This window comes from Orbilia oligospora, assembly GCF_000225545.1.
Source record: "Orbilia oligospora ATCC 24927 unplaced genomic scaffold scaffold00079, whole genome shotgun sequence".
In the NCBI taxonomy this organism is placed as follows: Eukaryota; Fungi; Ascomycota; class Orbiliomycetes; order Orbiliales; family Orbiliaceae; genus Orbilia; species Orbilia oligospora.
Genome location: NW_011645636.1, coordinates 914,452 through 936,721, shown reverse-complemented (window position 1 = coordinate 936,721; position 22,270 = coordinate 914,452). Strand labels below are relative to the sequence as shown.

The window sequence follows — 22,270 nt, the reverse complement described above, 5'->3', positions numbered from 1 at the left end:
CTCGTGACGAAGATCATGTTCGTTCTTCTATTTTCCCTTTAACAAGAAAAAAATTCGCTTATATTGAACATGGGGTACGGAAAGGAGGGGACGAGAGGGAGAGAGAGGAGGAGGAGGGGGGCAAAATGCAAAAACAAGCTGATGAGCAGGTGATAACTTTGTATGCTCTTTTCTTACAAACGTAAAAAAAAAAGGAGGGGGAATTAATAGCTAAACGGAATATTGGTTTTTTAGTATGAGAAAGTTATATCACGGGGAGAGGTATAGCCAAGGGGGTGACCCTGAAAATGAAAAAAAAAAAAAAAAGTCTGCTACTGCGACATAGGTCTAGATCTTTGAAGAAAAAATGCTTAATGATAAAATAGTGACGTTGGATATTTTTCAAAAAAAAATATTAAAGAATCTCAATTCCACGAATGGCCTCAAAAACAAAATAAAACTAGATAAGATTTAAGAGTCATAATCTCTTCCTAGAATGTGGACAAATACAACCTCGTGCTCAGTGTAGGACGTAGCTATCACGAGGTACAGATATGTATATCGTAGTAAGTAAAAGTAAGAAGTAGTAGTAGTAGCAGTAGCAGGAGTAGTAGAGGTCACGCCATAGCTCTCCGTCACAGCCCCAAGGTAATGTACACCATACGGAATACTTACCTTGCCTTTTAGCTTTTTTTTTTCTCTCGCTCGGGACGAGTAAGAGCTAGTACTAGCTGCCGCTGCGCGGGAGCCGGAGATAGTACGTAGGAAAGCAAAATGATAGGTAGTGAGTGACTAAAGCTAAGTCTTGATCTACTAGGATTACGATAAGGCTAGTACATTATTAGAAGAAAAAAGAATGGGGAAAACCTAAGTATTTAGCTAAAGGAATAGCTTTTGAGGATTAGGCGATTTGGAGAGGGGGGTTTAGAGGGTTTACGTATTAACACTTATTCATGTTTACTAGTTAGGCTAATATTTTTTCCCTTAATACGAGGGTAATAGAAAGGATTAGAATCACTTAAGTGAAAGAGAGACCAGGGGGGAAAAGCAAAAGGGTATTAGGGCCAAACTTTAGCAGAGAGGAGAGAAAGAGGAGAAGAATAATAGTAAGCAGAAAATTAGGAAGCAAAGCAAGCAGAAGGAATCAACAGCACGCAAAGTGTTCTCTTTGAGAGGTTGAAAATGTGTACTAGGAAGAGGAATAGACCCTTGAACTTGCAGCTTTTGCATGAATTATTACATGCATGCAACGTTTCGCACCAAGCTTGAAAAAGAGCGAAAATCACACGTATCGAAGTTCTGAGGGTGAGGTGAGGGGGGGTGCGTGGAAGAGGAAACCCTAGTTTGAGAGGAGGGATTTCGGTAGCAAGCAAAAAAGATATGGTTGTTTCGTCTCGACGTGCACGAGTAGTGGCGTTCGAAATGTAAGAGAAATCAGAAAAAAGCAATGTTTTTTTTGTTAGAGGAATGAATTAATTCGTATACTGCATCCTGTCTTGAAGAGGAGGGGGGGTGGTTGGTGCGGGGGGTGTTACGGACCTGCCAGATTCTTACGTTCGCTGACAAGGTGTAAGGCCTAGCCTATAGTTTCTCGAAATTATTATTGAACAAGGTATTAGAGCTTCTATTCTGGAGAAATATGCGGTGCTGGAAGCTTCGAACATGCACGATACCCATAACATACATGAATTATTTAAGGGATCGGGCATTGAAGTTTGGGATTAAATGTTTGGGAACGGGCAAATGTGTTTTTTTTTTTTTTTACTGCTGCTGCTGCTGCTGCTTGAGGGGTTATAGTTTTTTCTTTCGGCTTATGATATAGGAAAAGCAGTAATAAGCCGTTTTTAATCCCGCGGACCCGGAGACAGTTGTTTTCTAGGATTATTGACGTCGTTGTGCGGAGTTTGAGATTTTGGAGGCTGGTGATAGGCTAAGGCTAAGCTTCAGTAATATATCTGAAATCGGAGCTTCAGGAACCACAATCCCCATATTAAATTAAAAACTTAACCAATGTCTTCAGCAACGCAAACAAATGTGGCATTTTTATAAGCAATCTAATGAAGTTTTTTTTATAAAATAAAAATATTAATGAAGAGTTTAGTAAATACTGAAAATTGCGGGAGTCAAATACAAAAGAATACTAATGTTAGTGTTTTCATTGTTTCCGAACAATGGAGATCTCTGCGGTTGCGGGATCTCCGTTTCATGCACAGTCGGATCTCGTTCCGCCCGTACTTTTGCTTCAGGCACTTCGGAGTGACGATCGAATAAGGAGGACACGGAGCATGATGCCCGTCCCTTGCTATAGAACTAAGTTATAAGTCACACAACTTGTAGAGGAAACATAGTAGAGCTAGTATGGAATAAAAAAAGGGGGGGGAGTTCACCGCAGCAAGAATACTGGCATGTGTCTACTTTTCATTTTTGCTAGCTGGGAAGCAAGAGAAGCAAGTATGCCTTGTCGGATAATCCTCTAATACGCTGCGTGCTCCCGTTGTGAGGGAACCGGCGAGTCTATAGGCATGGGGACATGCACAGACCGGCCTTTGGAGAAAAAACAGGGAGCATGAGGATGGCATGATGGATATGCACGTCGAGGGTTGGATTATCACTTCTTCGGCTTGGGTTATCGGATGGGGACGGAGGCAATCCTTTGGAGGGGGAACGAGGGGGGCAATATGACCAAAGGACAAAATCAAGAAACCGTCAGTGACATCTTTCTGTTTCTTGTCTCAATAGGCTAAAGCTAAACTCTTTTTAGGAGGGACGTATGCCATATAGAAAGAGTTTGAACAGAGGCAAGGCAAGGATTCGGGGAAAAGAAAAAGGTGATTGAGAGAAGTGAACTTGCATAAGGAACGTGAAGGGAGGAGGAGAGGGGCATGGGTCACGAGGATAGGCTGATTGTTGGAAGATGTGGGGATCGAGTTGGGATACTGAGGACGAAGAACGGAGCTTCGTAGAAAGGGCCCTTCATTACTTTTCCTATTTGGGACAGGTTGGACGCCATGGTTCACCTGTGTGCATATGCCAAGGGGGGGTAGATACTGCATACGAAGGTGGCGGGATAGAATAAACATGTATTCCGTCAGCGGGCAAAAGGGCATAATGTATCCAAGCTCCCCGAGCCGTGTCTCCTATGGCTAAAGCTATAGACGGCTGATAAAGAGGTATTTCAAGCGGTCAAGGAGCTCGGAGCGGGGTCTGGAACTCGGGGAGCTAGAGAAAGTCAGTGCTAGTGACTGGGATGCATGGCGAAGAAAAGCGGCAGGAAGTGGAAAGACATGTTAGGCAAAAGGCTGGGTCTATGGACCCACGGCTGAAGAATCAAGGAAATCGAGGAACAGAGCATAAAGAACTTTCGCATAAGACCGTACCGCCGTGGATCCGGATGTGCATGTGGGTTTGTGCACTCCTCGAATCGAGGAGGGGTCCGAGATGGGAGTCATAGCTCCCGGCAAGCTCGAGTCGAGGTGATAAACCCGAGGAGCTAAAGCATGCCCGGACCTCTAAATGGAACGTGATGATAGTCTGCTAAGTAAGAGAAGCGCTCGCCTACGATCAGGTATCGGACGGCACATAAGCTAGAGGGGTCCTAGCTCGACGGCACAGCAAGTCCGACGGAGGGGACAACAATACCGTTGCGAGTGCCGCCATAGTGCCATAGTGCCAAGCACCGTAGTAGGCAGGCGGTCAAAAGAATGAGGAAATCGGTACAAAAAGGCAGGAAGTATAAACGCCTTTGCGTTAGGTCAGATCACGACGCCGGGGTAGAGTAAGCGAGACGGCGGCAACAAGTGAATATCGGACATACGTATATATTATGACTTCGAAAACTGTATCTAAATTTGAAATACTCAATGATAATCCGAGCTCTTGAAAGGATGTATTAGCGCTGGGGCTTTAGCATGTGTTTCAAATTAAGATCTTAAACTTAGTTGAAGAGCGAATGTAGGAGTGTGATCATGAGAACTACTGCACATGTATTGAAACTGACTCGGATGTTGATATAATTCAACGTCAGAAAACGTTGAATTCAGCTTGTTTTCTGCGTTGTACCGCAAAAAAGACAACAGTTCAAGGACAAATTGTCCCGCAACCGCCCGACCCTGGTATCTTGAAAATCGATAGACTAGGACAAGGCCTTATTGAATCCCTTGAGAATTACCATCTTGAGCTGAATAGAGTAATTAAGCAGCTTACTATTGCCTCCAAATTCAAGGCCAACTCAACCTAGGTGGGCAATTGACGTTGTGGCAGCCCTATTTTTAGGATCTCGTCTGCTCCCGCTCCACCAGTCAACTTGGGTCTGTTTCGTCCAAGCGCTCGCCTAAAGCCCCTATTGCGCCATACACCAACTGACATGCCTATATTTGGTGCCAGAATCTTGGTCCACCGATCTCTTTTAAACGCCCTCTAAACAGCCTGTAGAATTGCTGGGTCCGTGGGACGGGATCTTACTGGTTAGTCTCAAGATCCCACCTTGTCGGGAATTGGTGAAGAATTTTCTTCTGCTAATTAAGCACCCGCCCGACTGGCATTTGAAGTTTAATCTTTTTTGTTCTTTGCATCGAACGTGGGGTTTGGTTCTGCGGGGTGGTTGGGTTTCTCGAAAACGACCCGATTGGTCTCGAACTTTTGCAACAACTTACAACGCAGATAACTATGGGAATATTATTTCCACCCGCTAGTGAATTGATACGTACTCACCACGAAGATATCTGTATAGCAATAGGTAGAATGGTTTACAAATTCATCGTGGGTCTGTGAATGCTTGGCCAAAATTCTAAGTCTCGGATAGCTCAAAAGGAAGCACTTCAAATTGACACCATTCACGATTATATACAAACGTATGGGACGTATTCCAGTGATCTCTTAAGCTCTTTGGAGAAAGCTGACTGTAAGTTTTAGTTAACTACCTAAGTAACAGGCACCTCTTCTTTTTTGGGTGGGAAAACAGAAAGTTGTATAGCAGACATGGATTTATTTACTTTGACGAGTATTATCTAATTCCTCGAGGGCGTGATTCTGGAGGATTTCGAAGACTTCTTCGTCGGGAAGCTTGATATTAGGAATAGGCGGAAGTGGCTGCCTCTTAAACTTGGACCCCTTGGGTAATAAAGGGAGCCCAGTTTTTTTGAGCAATGGTTTAATTTCTTCATCCGTCACTTTTGTAATTCGCTTTGGGTCTATTATTTTATCGAGTCCGAGCCCGTTTAAGCTATCTAAGCCCGGGACATTGAGTGGTTTTCGTGGTTGAAGCTTCAAGCCTCTACGCGCAAGACGGTTTCCAGTTTTGGGGAGCAGCAGCTTAGTTAATCCATCCGTTATTCCCGTAATTTGCTTTGGGTCTGTGATCCCGCTGGCTCCAAACTCGTTAAGCCCACCAGAGCCAGCTAAGTCTGTAGGGTCAAGCGGGTCTCGTGATTGAAGCCCAGATTGGCTATTCACAGGTGCCTTGTCGTCCTTCGAGACATTGGCACCAAATCCCTTAAGTACTGGTTTGACATCACTAAGGACCTCTCGCGAACGAAGCTTGGTCGTATCCCCGGTAGGCACTCCATCGGTCCCTACAATATTGGTATCGAGATCATCTGCCTGTGGTATATCGCCTCCATTTCCTAGTTCTTGCAATTGACCCTCGAGGTTCTCAGCCTCAAACTGGCCAATTAAGGTGTTGATATCCAATGGTTTCGTGGATTCTTCCTCAGCAGCACTGCCGGAAGCGAGATCCTCCGGTGTAACTTTGGGTACTTCGGGGCCACCGGTAAGTTCAGTTATTTCCTCTGACTTGGGGGCGGCATCCAGGGGAGCTGTTATGGCGTCGTGAACCGTCCCAACGAGCTCCAAGGGATTAACCCCCCGCGATTTAAGACCGGCCAGGGTATCATCGACCAAGTCAGATACATTCCCTAGACCGTCTGCGTCTGAAGCTTCTTTGGAAGATGGTAGGCCACCGCTAACTGTTCCAACAATCGCCGAGGGATCGAAACCTCGCGGCGCAAGTTTGGGCTCTTCCTTCGGGTCCACCAACTTGTCGAACTCTTTGTATACTGGGTCGCCGCCAGTGGGGAATACTTTGATTGGGCCAAGGATATCTGGGTTTTGAAAGGGACGGGCAAGAGTGACCGTTGCCGATGTGAGAAGGAGAAGAGAAAGAGAAAGAGAGTACGGAGCCATTGTGAGGCTTTTGGTGTAGATACCAATATATAATCAACAGATATATAGATCTAGATCTATGTCTATATCCCTATCTAATGAGGACTATTGGACTTAGGATGAGGATGATAATTATTTAGACTCAATTGCGATGCACGGTGGGGTTCCTTATATGCCCTTGTTTTTCAACCCGGTTACTTGTCATGATATCAATTGATCAATCATCATATGATGTCAACATCAATCTCATGAAGCTAGCTATAGGTTCTTTCGACGATTGTGGAGAGCCTAGCTAGCTTTCAATTGATCAAAAGTAAAAAGTTGACGGCTTGCATGCCTAATATTTGAGTGTCCGTGAGGCATTCGTCTCCACGATAGAGTGGAAAGCATACTTCACGTCGAATGAAACTGCTCTGCCCTGACGTAAATCGATAGATAGACAATATCACACGGGTGGTAAAGTTAATTTCCAGGCACCCGGCCCTGGGACCTTCTAACTAGACTGGCGGAGGGGGGAATGAAATCTCAAAATATTAAATGATAAATAGCAAACCACGATCGCGCGCACTTCAGCATTCTTCACGACAAAATTAAATGAAGCCACTAGTCGATCCTAAAAAATTCAATATCGATATCCCGTGCCGTGGATGCCTTACCTTACACACTGCAGATTAGCGAGCTGTAATCTAAATTTCTAAAGTGGTTAATGATCATCGCACACGCTCCCTTACATCGGAATTAAACGTCAACATTGCATTTAACAAAATCCAACACTTCGACAAAAAAAAGTCTTTCCGACGATATAACGAAAAAAGTCCTTTTTTACTATTTTACAGATCCGAAGTTTTTTATGTACATCTGTATGTAAATCAAAAACCAAATATGAAACATTCAGTTCGCTGTCCCAACATATGTAGCTGTAAGCAGACGTTTCATGCAAGCTAACAGCAGAATCAGAGCTACAGATCTGACATCCGGCTTCTTATCGATCGCGAGCACGCGTGGCGCTGCATTTTGAAACATATTGATACTAGATATCACAAATGATATATCCAAAAACCTTTCTCACGGTTTCCCTAATATGATATATCTTAAATATATCTGTAGCTATTTTGATTGAAACGTGTTTAAGCCTCGCGCAGAGATCTCCCATAGATACTCCATTGCATCCGGGGAACCCAAACCCGAAATTTTAAACCAATAGGAACGCCCCGTGTGTATGCATAACTGAGTCATGACACACTAGTTATATACATAACTTGCAAACGTTAATGTCAACGTTTTTGTGAGTTGCAATTTTTGTTGTATTTTTTATTTTTTCCCCTTTCTTTCGGGAAACATAGTTAATTGCGCCGGTGGGGTGTGCCGAACCCATAGTATAGCCCTCGAGCTCGTCAGCCGCATGTATACGCACGAAGAGATGCATAGTGTGGTGGAGGATGTTCATTGGCTTTAACTCAGGCCATCCTACGCCCTTCGTCATGCGAGTTTGACCGTTCGGATAAGCTTTCGTCTTGGGACAATGGATAAGCTTTAGGGGGTAGTACTAGTTAGAGAGTATCGCGGAAACGATATCATAGCATCGTGGTACGTAGTATGTACATTATCCGACACAAACGAACCATAATATAATTAATATATAATAAACCATGGTTACTATTGTAATAATCGATCAATTCAATTGAGTCAGAGCTACGTACTCTAACATTAACCCCGGTCCCGCTGAGCTTATAGACATCGGCTAGGCTTGCGCGCGCTCTCGAGCGCTCAAGCCAGTACTGGCTAGTTCAAGATATATATTATCCCCTAAACTTATCCATCACTATCCTTTTCGAACCCAGAGTTTAGACCCAAGAAGAAAACTTGCCCGGGACTTGTAAACCATAGATATGGAATCCCTCCCCGTGGAGCTCCTGCGCCGCATCGCGTCGTATACCCCATACCCCACAGTTCGCTCCCTTACCTTCACATCCCATAAACTCCGCGCTGCCGTCCACGACTGGCAAGTTTATAAATCCATAATTGACAATCAAATCCATTTGTTCACTTCAGGATCCCAGAATACAGATGGTATAGAAACGGTATCTCACTCGGTTTTCAAGCACGAGATACATCTACAACCATGGGTTCACAATCCAATCACGTCTTCTATGGAGCGCATCGTAATGGCAAGATATGCATATGCGGATTATCAAGCATATAATTTACCTACACATCTACCGTTGTGGGGTTCTAACCCCCTTGAATACCCACCGTACCCGCAGGATGATTCTGACGAAGGGGTACTCCAGGATTTTGCAAGGTGGGGGGGAATATTGGCCGCCCAAGGACGTAAGTCGAGCCAAGTTTACAAGCATAGAATCTAAAATTCACGAGGTTCCATATAACTTACTTGTAAAATCTGTTAATAGATCCTGTAATCCGCCTTCTTGGCCACACAACCCTACATTCCGACAATGGGGGGAAAACAATATGGATACCGGGTTCTGTGAGCCCCACATACCGCTATACATTAGTCTTCTGTATAGCTTCATATCTTCTATCCAATAGAGTCGACTTCTTCCCTCCCAATCAAGAAAGGGCAGAAACACCGGAAGAACCGGAATACCCCCTCTTCGAATCAGGGACTGGATTTTCTTCCCCCCAGGCCCCAGGTTTAGAGCTGGATACCACCGAAGGCTACCTCAGCTCTAGATGGAGGACCATTCTCGCCGATCTCGCGGCTTTAGACTCGGGCTATATACAAATGCCAAACGGGGAGTTGAGACTATCTTTTCGGTCATATCGGGATATTCAGTACGAAGGGGACGATGTACCTCGTACAAAAACGGATCTTGATAAATCGTTTGAAAACCATGGTATTGGAGCAGATGCGGGATCTTACAGTGCATTCACACTATTAGAGCTATGTGTTAGGACAGTGGGGATACTAGGATGGAACTACAGACAGTTGATCGTTGATAGGCGGATACCGAGGTTTCGATCATTAAGGTGGGAATTCGGGGACGACCCGACCGAGGAACAAGTGGAGGAAGTGAAAAGCAGGTATGATCCACGTCAACTGTGGGGCCCACCGGTGTCGTCGGGGATTCCATTTAAAAGGTATATGAAGTTGGAGCCGGAGTTAGGAAGAGACGGGGCGGGATTTGTGTGGAGTCATTTGGAAGGGATGATAAACCAGGAATTTTTGGAAAACGGGAAATGGATGGGGTTCTATACTTATGCCGATATGCAGGAAATCGATCCAGCCATGATTGATATCGAGTTTACCGTTGTGGACCCAAAGGATCTGGAGCCGCAACGGCCAAAATACTATGACGATGAAGACGATGAAGACGATGAAGACGATGAATACGATGAATACGATGAGGACGAGGATGAAGACGAGGATGAAGACGAGGATGAAGATGAGGATGAAGAAGATGAGGAATACGAAGACGAAGAAGACGAAGAAGACGATTTGGAATATGAGGACGATCAGCCTGAAGGATCAAAAAAGAATGAAACAGATGAAGCAGCGGGCACCGAAGAAAAGAAGCCAAAAAAGAAACAAGAAAAGAAGCAAAAGTCCCCAGAAATCCCCATAATCGCCGTTAAAGCAACTGGCAAAGATGGCCTTGGTGACTTTGTACTCTGGGGTAAATTCTACCCCAAAACCGGTAAAGTCCAACTTACGAAAGCATACTATAAAGGTATTGAACCGGGTACTATGTGGAATTGGACAACTTTTATGACCCCGTTTGGAATCGTCGGTAGATGGGGCGACCGTGGATTCGGCGGATATATTTGGTTATGGAAGGAAGATTGGTACGGTCCCGTTGAGGGAAATGAATTGGCTAATAGATTGCAACCTGAACTCCAGTCATAAATCAAAAATGCTATAATGAATATGTACATCTAGCAGGACTAAATTAGCATAGAATGAGAAGAATAGATAGAATTATAAGTCCAAGCTTACATATATATCGTCGATAACTCTCCTATTCCTGAGTCGGGTACTTCCATCCATTGACTCCCCACCCTATTGCCCAAGCTTTAGCTATTATACCATATATGCATGCACTCTTAAACTGATAGAGACAACTTACACCATCGCCTGACCCTCGCCCCCACCCCTCCGCCACTAAACTTCACCCCACGATTCCAATACCTCCACCCAGATAACGTCAAGTTCCACAAAGTTCCCTGAATCAACGGGAACAACACTTGGTCTTTCACCGTAATCAACGCGATAAGCCAGTATTTCTCTTCTTCTCGGGCCTGCCTGATGCTCGCCAGATAGGACTGCTCGAATCTGAGGTCGGGAAGAGGGGGCAACGGACGATGTCGGAGAGATCGGTGGGTTTCGTGACCGGAGGAGTATAGGACTGAAGAGGATATCGAAGCTACTTCATCGGCCTCATCATCTTCCTCCTGATCGAGTTCATCGTGGAGCTCTCTTTCGTCGTCTTCCTCGGCTTCGACGGCGGAGTATTCGCTGTCGGTTAGAACCGTTTTCGAATCGGCAGCCGTGGATGGGGCAATTGCAGTTTCCGGCGTGTCGCCTTCTCGGATATGACCATCTATTAAAGCAGATTCAACTGCTAGGAAAGGGATATCAGACATCTTGGAAGATGTGACGGATGTTGGAAGGATAAAAGACGTGGTTATAACGAGCCGTGACTGTAGCCGGTGTGAGGTGGTGCAAGTGGTGTGGTTGGAAGGATGACGTTGGGAAAGCTTAAGCTGAGTTTCGGCTAATTCAAAACACCCCAAAGCTCTTCTTCTTCTCTCATACACTTAGGTTCAAAAACTTCAACCTTCTACAAGAACAACCTCTCGCGATTGTCACGACTATCACGATGACAAAATTCCGGCCTTGTATCGATATCCACGCTGGCGTGGTAAAGCAGATTGTAGGAGGCACATTATCAGACAAGGGCGATGCCGCTGCATCGTTAGTAACAAATCACACATCGGCGCACCCACCATCATATTTTTCGACCCTCTACAGAGAAAATGGGCTTACTGGGGCGCATGTTATCATGCTCGGCCCAAACTGTGAAATTGCTGCAAGAGAAGCATTGGATGCTTGGCCAGGTGGATTACAGGTCGGTGGAGGCATAAATATCAAGAATGCACAGCAATGGCTCGATTGGGGCGCGGAGAAGGTAGTGTGAGTTTCGTCGATTATTTTACTACTTTGATACATAAAAGTTGACCTGACAAAATGATATAGGTGGTCGTTACTTCGTATCTATTCCCGGATGCAAAATTCTCATTGGAAAGGCTGCAAGAGCTATCTTCCACTGTTGGCAAAGATAAGCTGGTGGTTGATGTGAGCTGTCGTCGGAGAGATGATAGGTGGTTCGTGGCTACCAATAAGTGGCAGACAATCACAGATACGGAGGTTACCAAAGGTACTTTACTCAAAGATTACGGTTACAATGGTGTAATAATTACTAAACTATTACTAGATACGTTGGACATGTTGTCAGAGTACTGTGCTGAGTTCTTGATTCACGCTGCAGATGTGGAAGGCCTCTGCAGAGGGATTGATGAAGAATTGGTGAAGGCTTTAGGCAACTGGAGTACAATTCCAACAACATATGCCGGGGGTGGGAAGGATATTGCAGACCTTACACTTGTGAAGGAGTTGAGTGCGGGGAAGGTTGATCTTACCTTTGGCAGTGCATTGGATATATTTGGAGGTGATAAGGTCAAGTTTGAGGATTGTGTCAAGTGGAGTTAGAGGTGCAGAAAGCCATCTCCGGGTCGTTAACGTTATAACACGATGACCGAAGACGGCTGAGAAGTAGATGGTGTAGTAAACTGCATAACACGGGAGGAGGCGGCAGGTGAATTTGCAAGCAGATATGGAGTCCAGGGAGGACGCAATACGGCCGTGAGATTCCGTGATGGTTCTTAGGACACTGATCCGAAAGGGCCCATGGCCATGGGTATCCAACAGAGCAGGGGACGAGGGGTAAAATTTTAGCGGCTACCTGCTCGTTTCGGAGCTAGATAGACAGATGTAGTAAACCCGGATATTTCCAGACAGAGAGAGGTGAAGTGAGGGTGTGTGTATAAGATATAAGATATCTTCCCATGCACGTAGAATGCACGCAGCCCGTATCTAACTGCATGAACAAAGGGTTATAAAAACTTCCCCAACGGCAAACCCCAGATCTAGACTACCTTCAAACATGCACCTACATGACTCTTTCGCATCCATTTTATTCCACGACCGAAATACCGGAAAAAGCCCGGTCGCCCGAGCGCCTCCTCGAGTTTGGCAAATAGTTCGCCCAGCCCGATATCGATACGATAGACTTTTGATTCCCATGATACTTTACGTAAGACGGTGGTACGATGGCCTCGTTGAGGCTTCACACGCCTTCGATGGTCTAGCCCTGTCCAGGCTAGCTTTCCCCACAGGTAGAGCTCCGGCATTGTGACTGGTTATCAGCGGCTTGCATGCATATGGCTGTCGCACATCGATTGGGTAATTGGGACACTTAGCTACTTCCTCTATCTCTGATTTACGCGATTCGGACGAGCCCCGGGACGATAACTAAGATTAAGTAAAAAGAATGTTGTTCTAAACCAGTTGGCAACCCTTTTAATTAAATTAAGTTAAGGTGAAGCTTATAAAAAAAGTGTCCGTCGTTTAACGTCCTCGGTGCGAAGTCGATAGCTTAGCTAGCTAGCTCGCAACGGTAAGCTTTTTGGTGCATGAATTGGCCCGCCGCACGTTTATGATAGTATACGTTGTATATATAAGATAACTTAGCTTCCCCGCAAAAATACAACAGACTTTGTACTTGTCCTCAAACCCTCCAAAACCTCCTCGTGGTCCATCGCAAGACTCATCTCCACTCTTATAAAAAAACATCCAATTGATACCCTTCCAAGATGCTATCCACTCTTCGCGGCTCCACCAGGGCCTTATCTCGCAAGGTTTCCATCCCAGTTACCACTAAAATCCAACAGGCTCGTCCAATTCACAACACAGTTCACAAGCATGCCGTCGCTGCAGCTGCTAAGGTCGCCGTCGACTCGGTCTCTTCATACGAGCCGTTCTTCCCAAATGAACCTACAAAGCCAAGTGTTAAGACCGAGATTCCCGGTCCGAAGTCTAAGGTTGCAATCACCGAGCTAGACGAGGTCTTTGATACTCGTAGCTTGAATATGATCTGTAACTATGAGAACAGCATTGGTAATTAGTATGTCGAGTCTATCAGATACGAGCTATACATAAACTTCATACTCAGACATACTAAAAGGAGATCTTATACATAGTGTCTCTGACCACGATCATAATGTCCTTCTCGACGTCTATGCCCAAATCGCCTCTATCCCAATCGGCTACAACAACCCCGCCCTCTCTGCCGTCGCTTCCTCTCCAGAAATGCTTACAGCCCTCATCAACCGCCCAGCACTCGGAAACTTCCCTCCAGCATCATGGACAAATACTCTCAAATCTGGAATTCTCTCGGTTGCTCCTAAGGGCCTGAACCAGGTTTTCACCGGCATGTCCGGCTCCGATGCCAACGAATGTGCCTACAAAGCCGCGTTTATGTACCACCGCCGCAGGGAGCGTGGCGAAGGTGCTCCATTCACCGAAGAGGAATTGAACTCTGCGATGAATAACCAAAAACCAGGTAGTCCTGAGTTAGCCATCATGTCGTTCAAAAAGGGATTCCACGGACGTCTATTTGGTTCATTGTCGACTACTCGTTCCAAGCCGATCCATAAAATCGATATTCCAAGTTTCAATTGGCCGCAGGCTCGGTTCCCACAATTGAAGTATCCGTTGGAAGAATTTGTGGCTGAGAATCAAGCCGAGGAGGCGGCTTGTATCGCAGAGGTTGAGGAGGTCCTTACGAAATGGCATTGTCCGGTTTCTGCGGTTGTTATCGAACCGATTCAGAGTGAAGGAGGAGATTTCCATGCTAGTCCGAAGTTCTTCCAGGATTTGAGGGCTGTTACACAGAAGCATAATGTTCTATTGATCGTCGATGAAGTTCAGACAGGTTAGTCTATGATATTCACGCTTCTTGCTTCTTAAAGTATGCGGAGAGTGTGTGTGTAAAACTAACAGGTATTCAAAAATCCCAAAAGGTGTCGGCGCAACCGGCAAGTTCTGGGCACACGACCACTGGAATCTCCAGAGCCCACCAGATATCGTTACCTTCTCCAAGAAGGCCCAAACAGCCGGTTATTACTTCGGAAATCCCCAGTTGAGACCAAACATGGCCTACCGACAGTTCAACACGTATGCATCTCACTACACCCCATATTCAGCAGAACAAAACTAATAGAGATCTCTAATACAGCTGGATGGGAGACCCAGCCCGCGTCCTCCTCTTCAACACCATCATCAAGGAAGTCGAAAGACTAAACCTCGTCCAAAACACCGCCGAAACTGGTGAATACCTTTACAACGGTCTAGCAGAGCTATCAAAGAGATACCCCGGTGAAATCCAAAACCTAAGAGGAAAGGGACAAGGGTAAGCAAACATCCAACTTAAAGACACAATACCTTTACTCAAATATGCTAAAATTATACAATGCAGCACATTTATCGCCTGGGACTCTCCACAGCGCGACGCATTCTTGAAGAAGATGAAGACCGTCGGTGTTAATATCGGTGGATCAGGCGAGAGTGCTGTCAGACTAAGACCGATGTTGATTTTCCAGAAGCATCATGGTAAGATCCTTTCCCCCTCTCTTCTTGAAGCTTGAAGTCATAATTGGATTATATACTGACATATGTGGATATAGCCGATATCTTGCTGGAATCGATTGAGAAAATTATTAAGGCGTAAAACCATAGACGGTGTGGCGATAGAATGGGCGTAGTTACCGGTGTATTTGTAGTTAAAAGTGCTTTGCTTACCTCGGAATGGATCGTTAAACGTAAAGTAATGTGAATCAGGCTTTATTTCTTCAGACCGGTATCATTGAACGTAGAATTGGACCATGTTGTATATATCGGTGCCCACATGTATAAGTAGGAAACATGAATTGATGAAGTCAATGAGCCAAACACTAGCACTGCCATCTAACCAGAATCAAAGGGAACCCCTTCGAGAATGCTACGATTAGGTACTTCTCTAAAAGCCAAAAACCAAAAAACCCGATCGCAAAGGTGCAGAACCACGCCCAAAATAAAAAACCAATAAGCTAACGTATCACCAGAGCGATGTATATAAATGCCCAAACTACAATATTCATATAAATCTCTCCTCTAGTCTCGGGGTCATCCAAATCCATACCCTCCACCCGAAAAAGTCAGCAGTATAGTCGCCAACAATACACTATTACCCAGTATCGATACGGATATTCCCCCTCTTCCTCATCCCCTCCGAAAGGGAACCCCGGTTTAGTCTTGTTTCGCTCTTCTCCTATTCCTCCTCATATTCCACAATTCATATGCGCTCGCTTCACCGCCACCATCTTCTCCTCGTCTTCTACTCCGAATTCTCCGATTACTAGTCCCACTAGCAGTAGCGGCCGTAGGATCGCTATCCACCGTTACCCCTCCAAACCCACGATCAAAACTTCTCCCACTACGACTCCAACCGTCATCCGTATCGATACCGGCTTCCTATAGCGCTATTCCTGGCTGGCGGGTATGTAACCAAGCCTGGCATCCACAGAACAGGAAGAAGAGCTAGATGGGATCAAGAAGAAAAAACAGAAATATTAGCCACCATTTCACAGTATTTAGGAGATTACGTATACTTGTGAAGGATAAAACATACAGCATAAACCCCAACAGCAGTAAATATTGTGCCTGCAGCGACCTGCGGATTCGGTGGGTCATCGGTCGTGCCAGCTACTACTTCATGCTCGGCTTTAAACAGCGCACCGATGACACTAAGGATGATGACAGCAAAGAGAGAAATAACGGTACTACAAATTCCAACATTTTGCTAGTTAGTATAGAGCTCCTACATCCAAAATCGCGGTAAACGAAGGTTTTTTTTTTTTTTTTTTTTTTTTTAAAAAAAAAAAAGAGTTGGAAAGTATGGTGGAGAATTGTAGGCGATCTGGCGAACTTAGGAATTCACGGAGGAGAGGGGTTCAAGGAAATAAAGTACCAGCTCCAGGCATTACCGGCAGATATTACCGGCTTCATCGTAAATGTGGATGTGAATGTAGTTTGGTATGTACGGGGTGTAGAAGATGTAGGGAGGTAAAAGTCCGCCGGTTTGATGTATTGGATTCGGAAGACCTTAGAAGTACCGATTTCGCGATGAGTAGGTATCAGGGGTCTTTCTATTCGTCGTTTCCTTTCGGAGGATATATACGTCCTGTTGTTTTTCGAAGCGTATACAACCAATTGGTCGAGGCTCCTGGTTGAAGAATTAGGAAATATGGAATTTCAATCTCGATAGCCGATCGATTGTGTGAAGATATGTATGAGATGAGGTTGAATGGCTGGGGATAATTGATGAGGACCAGTGTTGTGCTAACTATGCCGTAGGAACGCGCGCAAAAGCCATGATGACGACGTGCAACACATTTTCGGGCGATCCGCGAAATCCAACGGACAACTCAGTCTCGTAGCCAGTTGTCCACATTTTACAGATTTCTTTCATCTACGATTTCTACGTTTGATTTACGCTAGCATGCATAATAGATGAATGTTGTGTATCCATTTATATAGAACTATGTAAAGGAAATAAACTTAAAGAAAAGTAACCTATATCACATAAAAGAAAAAAAGTATAAAGTGAAGAACGAATGTAAAGAAGAAAAAAGGGGAAAAAGAATTCCATCTAGAGAAAGTATAAAAAGGGGGATAAGAAGAAATAACGGGTCCATGAGAAGAGTAAGAAAACGAAAAAAAGAACAAGCCGCATCCCAAAGTACTCATGATAAAAAGATGTGCTTGTCATGACAAAAGTAACCAGTATAATAAGAAATGCGAAAAAAGAATGGAGCAACTGGAAAAGGACAAGGAAATGGTATCAATGTAAGGGTTGACAATGATGAGAGATGATGGCGATGATGATAGTAATGGAATGGTCGCACAAATGCACCGAAAGATTTTCCTTCACCCAAAAGAAAAAAAAGTGATGACAAAAGATACTTTGACCATGGCGAAAAAAAGAGATATATAAAACTAAGAAAACCCCGAGGAATAATAGATGTTGCCTTCGCCTCCCAAAAAAAGAATTAACGGAAATAAAAAATAAAAATAAAAAAGGTGGTGCGCGAAACAAACTCATGAAGATAAAGAAAGGTCCGTGAACATCGTGATAGTAAATACAAACTTGTGCAAAATGGCGGATGCTTTTAAGTCTTCCATTTTAACTTTTTCTTTTCCCTTGTCGGATTTGTTTTACATCTGGGGTATCAGTTGCGCCATGTTAAGATTCAGAGACTGAGAAGAGTGCAAGTATTGGTCGAGAGGCTCAGAGGATTCATCGAGTGGTCCAATGCCGTCTTCCTCATTGTCTTCACCTTCGCCGCTAAGAGCGTCATAGGGCTCAACTGGGCCACCGTTCTCTGATCGTTCGTGGGTACGACGATGTCTGGAATACAGGTTAGTGTTGAAATTAACACAATGAGTACATGAGAATGTTACATACTGTGTGAGATTATCAGATCGCGAGAAAGCCTTGTTGCAGTGAGGGCAGACATATGGTCTTTCCTGAGTGTGAGTTCGAACGTGTCTCTTAAGATGTTCTAAACGCTTGAAGGTACGACCGCAGGATGGGATTGGGCACGAGTGCGACTTTTGCGGGTACGGCGACGGTTCGTAGGTGGCGGATCGGGCTCTTCGCATAACACTAATGTTGGGTCGGCTGAAAGAAGTGGCATCGAGCCCAACGCTTACGCCGCGGGGCATGGCCATGATTCCGTGTTGTTCTTGGAGGTACATAAGAGCATTGGGTGGAGCTGGGCTTCCTTCAAGCATGGACATTGGGGTGGCATGTCTAGAATGATGTTCGTAGTAGTCTCTCGGCTGCGGGGTACTCTGTTGCGGCTGTATCGACAGCGGGACGCCCTGGCTGTGGTCTTCTTGCGTTTCGTCAGCCTCAAGTGTGATTGTTTCAGTCGCAGCACGGGGTCGAGCTTCTGGACTAGCTTTTTTTGTGACTTCGTTTGACAAAGCACTCAAAGCAGCAGGGGTGGCGGAGGAACGCCTCCTACGTTGCTTGTAGGTAGGGGAACCCTCGATGACCGAGAAAACATTGTTGGCATAGCGAGGTGTAGCAGAAAACGCAGCGGCAACACCAGAAACAGTTGGAAGAGGCAACTGACCCATACCAGACATTGCGTTCTGACCGGTAGGATCGAGAGGTCCGTACATACCAGCAGCAGTCTCTGCGGACAAATATTGAGGTTCCGATACATTCACGAGTTGTTGGGGTGGGGTCACGGGTTCGTAGGAGACACCGCGCGCGCTGTAGTCTTCCACGGCGGACGATGCGAAGGAGGGAGCGGGTGAGTATTCGAGGTATTGAGGAACGGAGCTACCTCGCATAACTGCGCGATGGCCTGTGTTCATTGGCGGAGTCATGTGGTGAGGGTTCATCTGGTGGTTCATCTGGTGGTTCATTTGATGGTTGATTTGGTGGTTGATTTGGTGATTCATCTGGTGGCCCATCTGGTGGTTCATTTGGTTCATTGGATTCATCTGGATGGTTTGTCCGTCGTAGGTGACAAGATCTTCGTGCTTCTTCATTGGCATACCCATGTGGTATTCTTCTGGGAGAACCGGCATGACTTGATGGGGAATCATCGGTGGTGGCATGGTATCCATTGCGCGAACGACGGGGGAGATGGTGGCCGAGAATGGGATGGCGTGAGGATTAAATGAAGATGAATTAGTTTGCTGTGCCTTGGTGAGCTGTTCAAAAAGTGACTGCGAAGAGTCGTATTCGAAAGAAAGGGCAGGTTCTGCAACTGCAACCGTAGTAGCTTCTTGACCCATCTTCTCTCTCTTGAGATCTCTCTCAAGAGCATCAAGGAATAGACGATCATGAGGAACACTGTACCAGTAGAAGACCTTCTGCTTCTTCTGTGTCCTGATGCAGTTGTTCTTGTAGAGGAAGTCCAAGAATGGACTTTTGGGCTCCTCTAGCGAGGCATCTGTACCAGCCTTCAGATTCCGAAGGTCGGAGAAGATACCTTCTTCGAATTTCTTAGAGTTCTTGACAGGTCTTCCGAAAGCCTGGAATCTGAAGGATAGACACCTTACAATGTCGGTTCCCGAGATGTGGAAGAGATTGTTCCTAGATTGCATCACCAGTTAGCAACTAATCTAATCTAGGATTTCAAACTGATTTCCCCGCCGGATCGCGTGTAAGATACGTACCATAGAACGCAAGAAACGTATTCTCCGGTTGGAAGCAAGAACCTGCGGATATAGCTATCTTGGCCCCAGTCAACTGGCGCCGATATTAAAAAGTATTTCACTATACAAGTAAAAAATAAAAAAAGTCAGCGAACTGTCCAGATGGTTTTTTTTTTCCCGTAGTATAAAAGGTAATCGCTGTACATACAGTTGTCAACTTGCTGTAACTGGATCTGAGCATCATGTGGCAGTGCTTGCTGTGCTTCCGAGGAAAGCATAAAGGTCTCAGGCTTCTGAGGAGCCGAGAGGGCGTTGTGTGAATACATATTTGTGTGTGAAAGTGTGCGACCTCGAGTGGCCGGCTCTTCTATCTGTCGAATGGAATAATTAAAAGGAAATTAAAGGCCGTCGTCTTTCCGGTCTGTCGCCTTGGATCAAATCAATCAAGGAGATCTTGCTCACTGTCCCTATCAAGGGATTCTTTGTATGGTAGGAAATGTCGCACTGTAATCCAGACAGCGAGTATGTAAATTGAAGTGTTCGTAATTCGAATTTCGAGATATGAGCGGGACGATTGTCAGGTAGGCACGGGATGTTCTCGTGGGGTAGTTAAACCAGTCGGTATGCTCTTTGACCGCAAGCAGGAAGCGAAGAATGCGAAGTCTCGGGAATGTACAAACGCAGGCTGGCGATTCTCAAACGTCAAGAAGAATCGGGGAGGTGCGGGTAAAGAAATATAGATAAAGAAGAGATATATATGTTCCTGAAAGAGTGTGACTTGTTCTTTTCTAGATTCTTGTCGAGGGAAAAGAGTGTGAGGATATGTAAAAAAATAATAATAAGTTTCTCCTCTCTTTGTGACGGATGTTGAACGGGGGGGAATGAATAGGTCCAGAAATAGGTTTACTGTCTTTGTCGCAGGCTCGAACCTTTCTTATTCTTCTCTCTCGAGAAAGATTGGTGTCAGCTGATGATGAGGATGGTAAAATAAACTGGAAGACCCAGGCGATATCTCGATCGCGCTATTCTAATTCAACAAAAGATGCGGTTGATACACAAGAGGGGACGGAAGGCCAGCTCCCTTAACAAAAGGGCTTCTGAGGAATGTTGATTCTTTTTGTCGGAACGACGATGATATCAATCAGCTTTGTACACAAAGGCCTTGCCTCTGTTAGTACCCAAGGAGCGATGTGACGATATCTGCGACGTTGAAAGAAAGCAACGAAGCCTTTGATAGGACGGAAAGGAATGAAACAACTAAAAAGAGAAACGAGTGGAGGAGGGAGGAACGAGAACGAAGACGACGACAGACGACGGCAACACACAACAACGCTGAAGAAGAGAAGAAGAAGAAGAGAAGAGAAGAAAAAAAAAGAAGGGAAAGGAAGAGGTTGATATGATGGGGGGATGTGATGATTTTTAGGGGATCTGGACTTGCAGATTGCGATATTGCTCTTTCGAGGGTTATAGAGTAGTGGTAGTAAGAGGTATGTAATAATGTATGTGGTAGTGCGGCCTGCGCTGGGGCTTCGTCCCACTTTCCACAATCCAAATGAAAAACGAAAATGAACACCCGCAAAGCAATATTAACGTTTGTTAACTAACACTAACAAAGACCCGCCAGGAAATATGCCTGTAAGGTAGGATATGTGGGTGTGTGTCTGGGTCTTGGGAGCGAGGGAAAAGTAGAAGAGCGCCCGAGACAGACAACAGCTTGGGGACCGCGGACCAGGCAGGCCCTTCAGAGGATAACAGGTGCAAACAATTGGTCAACTGGCGTTTCGAGGAAAGGGATCCAGCCAATCCAATCCAATCCAAGCGGAGGGTAGGAGGGGTATTGGGGAAATTGTACGTGGGAAGGGAAAAAAAGAAGAGGTACGACACGGAAAAGGAGGGGAAGTGGGTATGGGTTAATTTGATATTACCACTGACTAGCCCGGCATCAATCTGCTAATAATGCAGTGTAATATTTGGGAAATAAGAAAGAGCTGCTCACTCACTCGACTAGTCTCTACTTTCCCCTTCTTCAGGCCGTGTCCTTTTAGTCGCCTGCTGCAAGACTGACTGTGTAATAGGTACTGGGGGGAAAGAAGAAGGGGCCGCCGAAGAACTCGCTGCTTGTAATGCTTGTAATGCTTGCCCGCTCGCTGGGAAACGAGTGCAAGCAAGCAAGCAAGGCGAGGGGCCTGCCTGTCGACCTGTTCCAAAGCGTTTGCTTTTTCTTAAGGGGTTTCATGAAGCTCTGCTTCAGAAAGGCAAGAAAAGCAAAGAACGAGGCCAGCAAAAATGGGACTAGTGAGAGTGGGGAAAAAAGGAAAACTTTCGAGTGGACATTGCATCTCTGCTGGATGGACCAGCCAGAATCAAGAAAGCTCAAGCGTTCTTTTGCGAAATGAAAAACCCGAGCAATGACCAAGCAGAGAATTAGTCCTCTGTGAATAATATGTGTGTGTGTGTGTGTGTGTATTTTTGGTATTTCTTGGATGGGATGGAGCGCTGCTGCCTGCACTTTGCAGCTTGTGCTGTGCTCAAGGGCCTTTTCCCCCCCAGTACAGCAGACCTTGGGGAAGATATTTGCCATGAAGACACATATTGGTAAAATGTCTTTCACTCCGTTATCGTGGCCAAATCCCCAGTTGGATATGTTCTGTAAGCGCAAAGAGATTCGATAGACGACAACAGAAATGTAAATGATGGCAAGAATGTGTGTGCGTGCGTGCATGTGTGTGTATTATTAGAACGTTGGTCCAACCGGCCATATCAGCCCGACGAATAAGGTCGAGAAAATAAACACCACAGCATTGCTCTGCTCTAGATCTGCCCTGCACCGTATGT

General features: G+C 45.4%; 6 protein-coding genes across 6 annotated transcripts; 3 read left to right on the top strand and 3 right to left on the bottom strand.

Moving 5' to 3' along the window:
- Positions 1-4,962: 4,962 nt before the first annotated feature.
- On the bottom strand, positions 4,963-6,159 carry AOL_s00079g299 (uncharacterized protein; the record flags this gene model as incomplete). The annotated part of the gene is made up of 1 exon (XM_011124174.1): positions 4,963-6,159. One exon carries the CDS (start codon positions 6,157-6,159, stop codon positions 4,963-4,965), a length of 1,197 nt encoding a protein of 398 aa, XP_011122476.1.
- A 1,868-nt stretch (positions 6,160-8,027) lies between these two features.
- Positions 8,028-10,006, top strand: AOL_s00079g298 (uncharacterized protein; the record flags this gene model as incomplete). The annotated part of the gene is made up of 2 exons (XM_011124173.1): positions 8,028-8,469; positions 8,550-10,006. 2 exons carry the CDS (start codon positions 8,028-8,030, stop codon positions 10,004-10,006), a joined length of 1,899 nt encoding a protein of 632 aa, XP_011122475.1.
- A 112-nt stretch (positions 10,007-10,118) lies between these two features.
- On the bottom strand, positions 10,119-10,743 carry AOL_s00079g297 (uncharacterized protein; the record flags this gene model as incomplete). The annotated part of the gene is made up of 2 exons (XM_011124172.1): positions 10,119-10,159; positions 10,227-10,743. The coding sequence occupies 2 exons, from the start codon at positions 10,741-10,743 to the stop codon at positions 10,119-10,121; spliced, it is 558 nt and encodes a 185-aa protein (XP_011122474.1).
- A 236-nt stretch (positions 10,744-10,979) lies between these two features.
- AOL_s00079g296 (uncharacterized protein) lies at positions 10,980-11,869 on the top strand (the record flags this gene model as incomplete). Its single annotated transcript, XM_011124171.1, has 3 exons — positions 10,980-11,288; positions 11,357-11,537; positions 11,595-11,869. The coding sequence occupies 3 exons, from the start codon at positions 10,980-10,982 to the stop codon at positions 11,867-11,869; spliced, it is 765 nt and encodes a 254-aa protein (XP_011122473.1).
- Positions 11,870-13,032: 1,163 nt separating this feature from the next.
- AOL_s00079g295 (uncharacterized protein) lies at positions 13,033-14,948 on the top strand (the record flags this gene model as incomplete). Its single annotated transcript, XM_011124170.1, has 6 exons — positions 13,033-13,343; positions 13,420-14,153; positions 14,242-14,395; positions 14,457-14,630; positions 14,697-14,830; positions 14,905-14,948. The coding sequence occupies 6 exons, from the start codon at positions 13,033-13,035 to the stop codon at positions 14,946-14,948; spliced, it is 1,551 nt and encodes a 516-aa protein (XP_011122472.1).
- A 2,525-nt stretch (positions 14,949-17,473) lies between these two features.
- Positions 17,474-19,761, bottom strand: AOL_s00079g294 (uncharacterized protein; the record flags this gene model as incomplete). Its single annotated transcript, XM_011124169.1, has 4 exons — positions 17,474-17,666; positions 17,724-19,373; positions 19,457-19,556; positions 19,644-19,761. The coding sequence occupies 4 exons, from the start codon at positions 19,759-19,761 to the stop codon at positions 17,474-17,476; spliced, it is 2,061 nt and encodes a 686-aa protein (XP_011122471.1).
- Between the last annotated feature and the right edge of the window lie 2,509 nt (positions 19,762-22,270).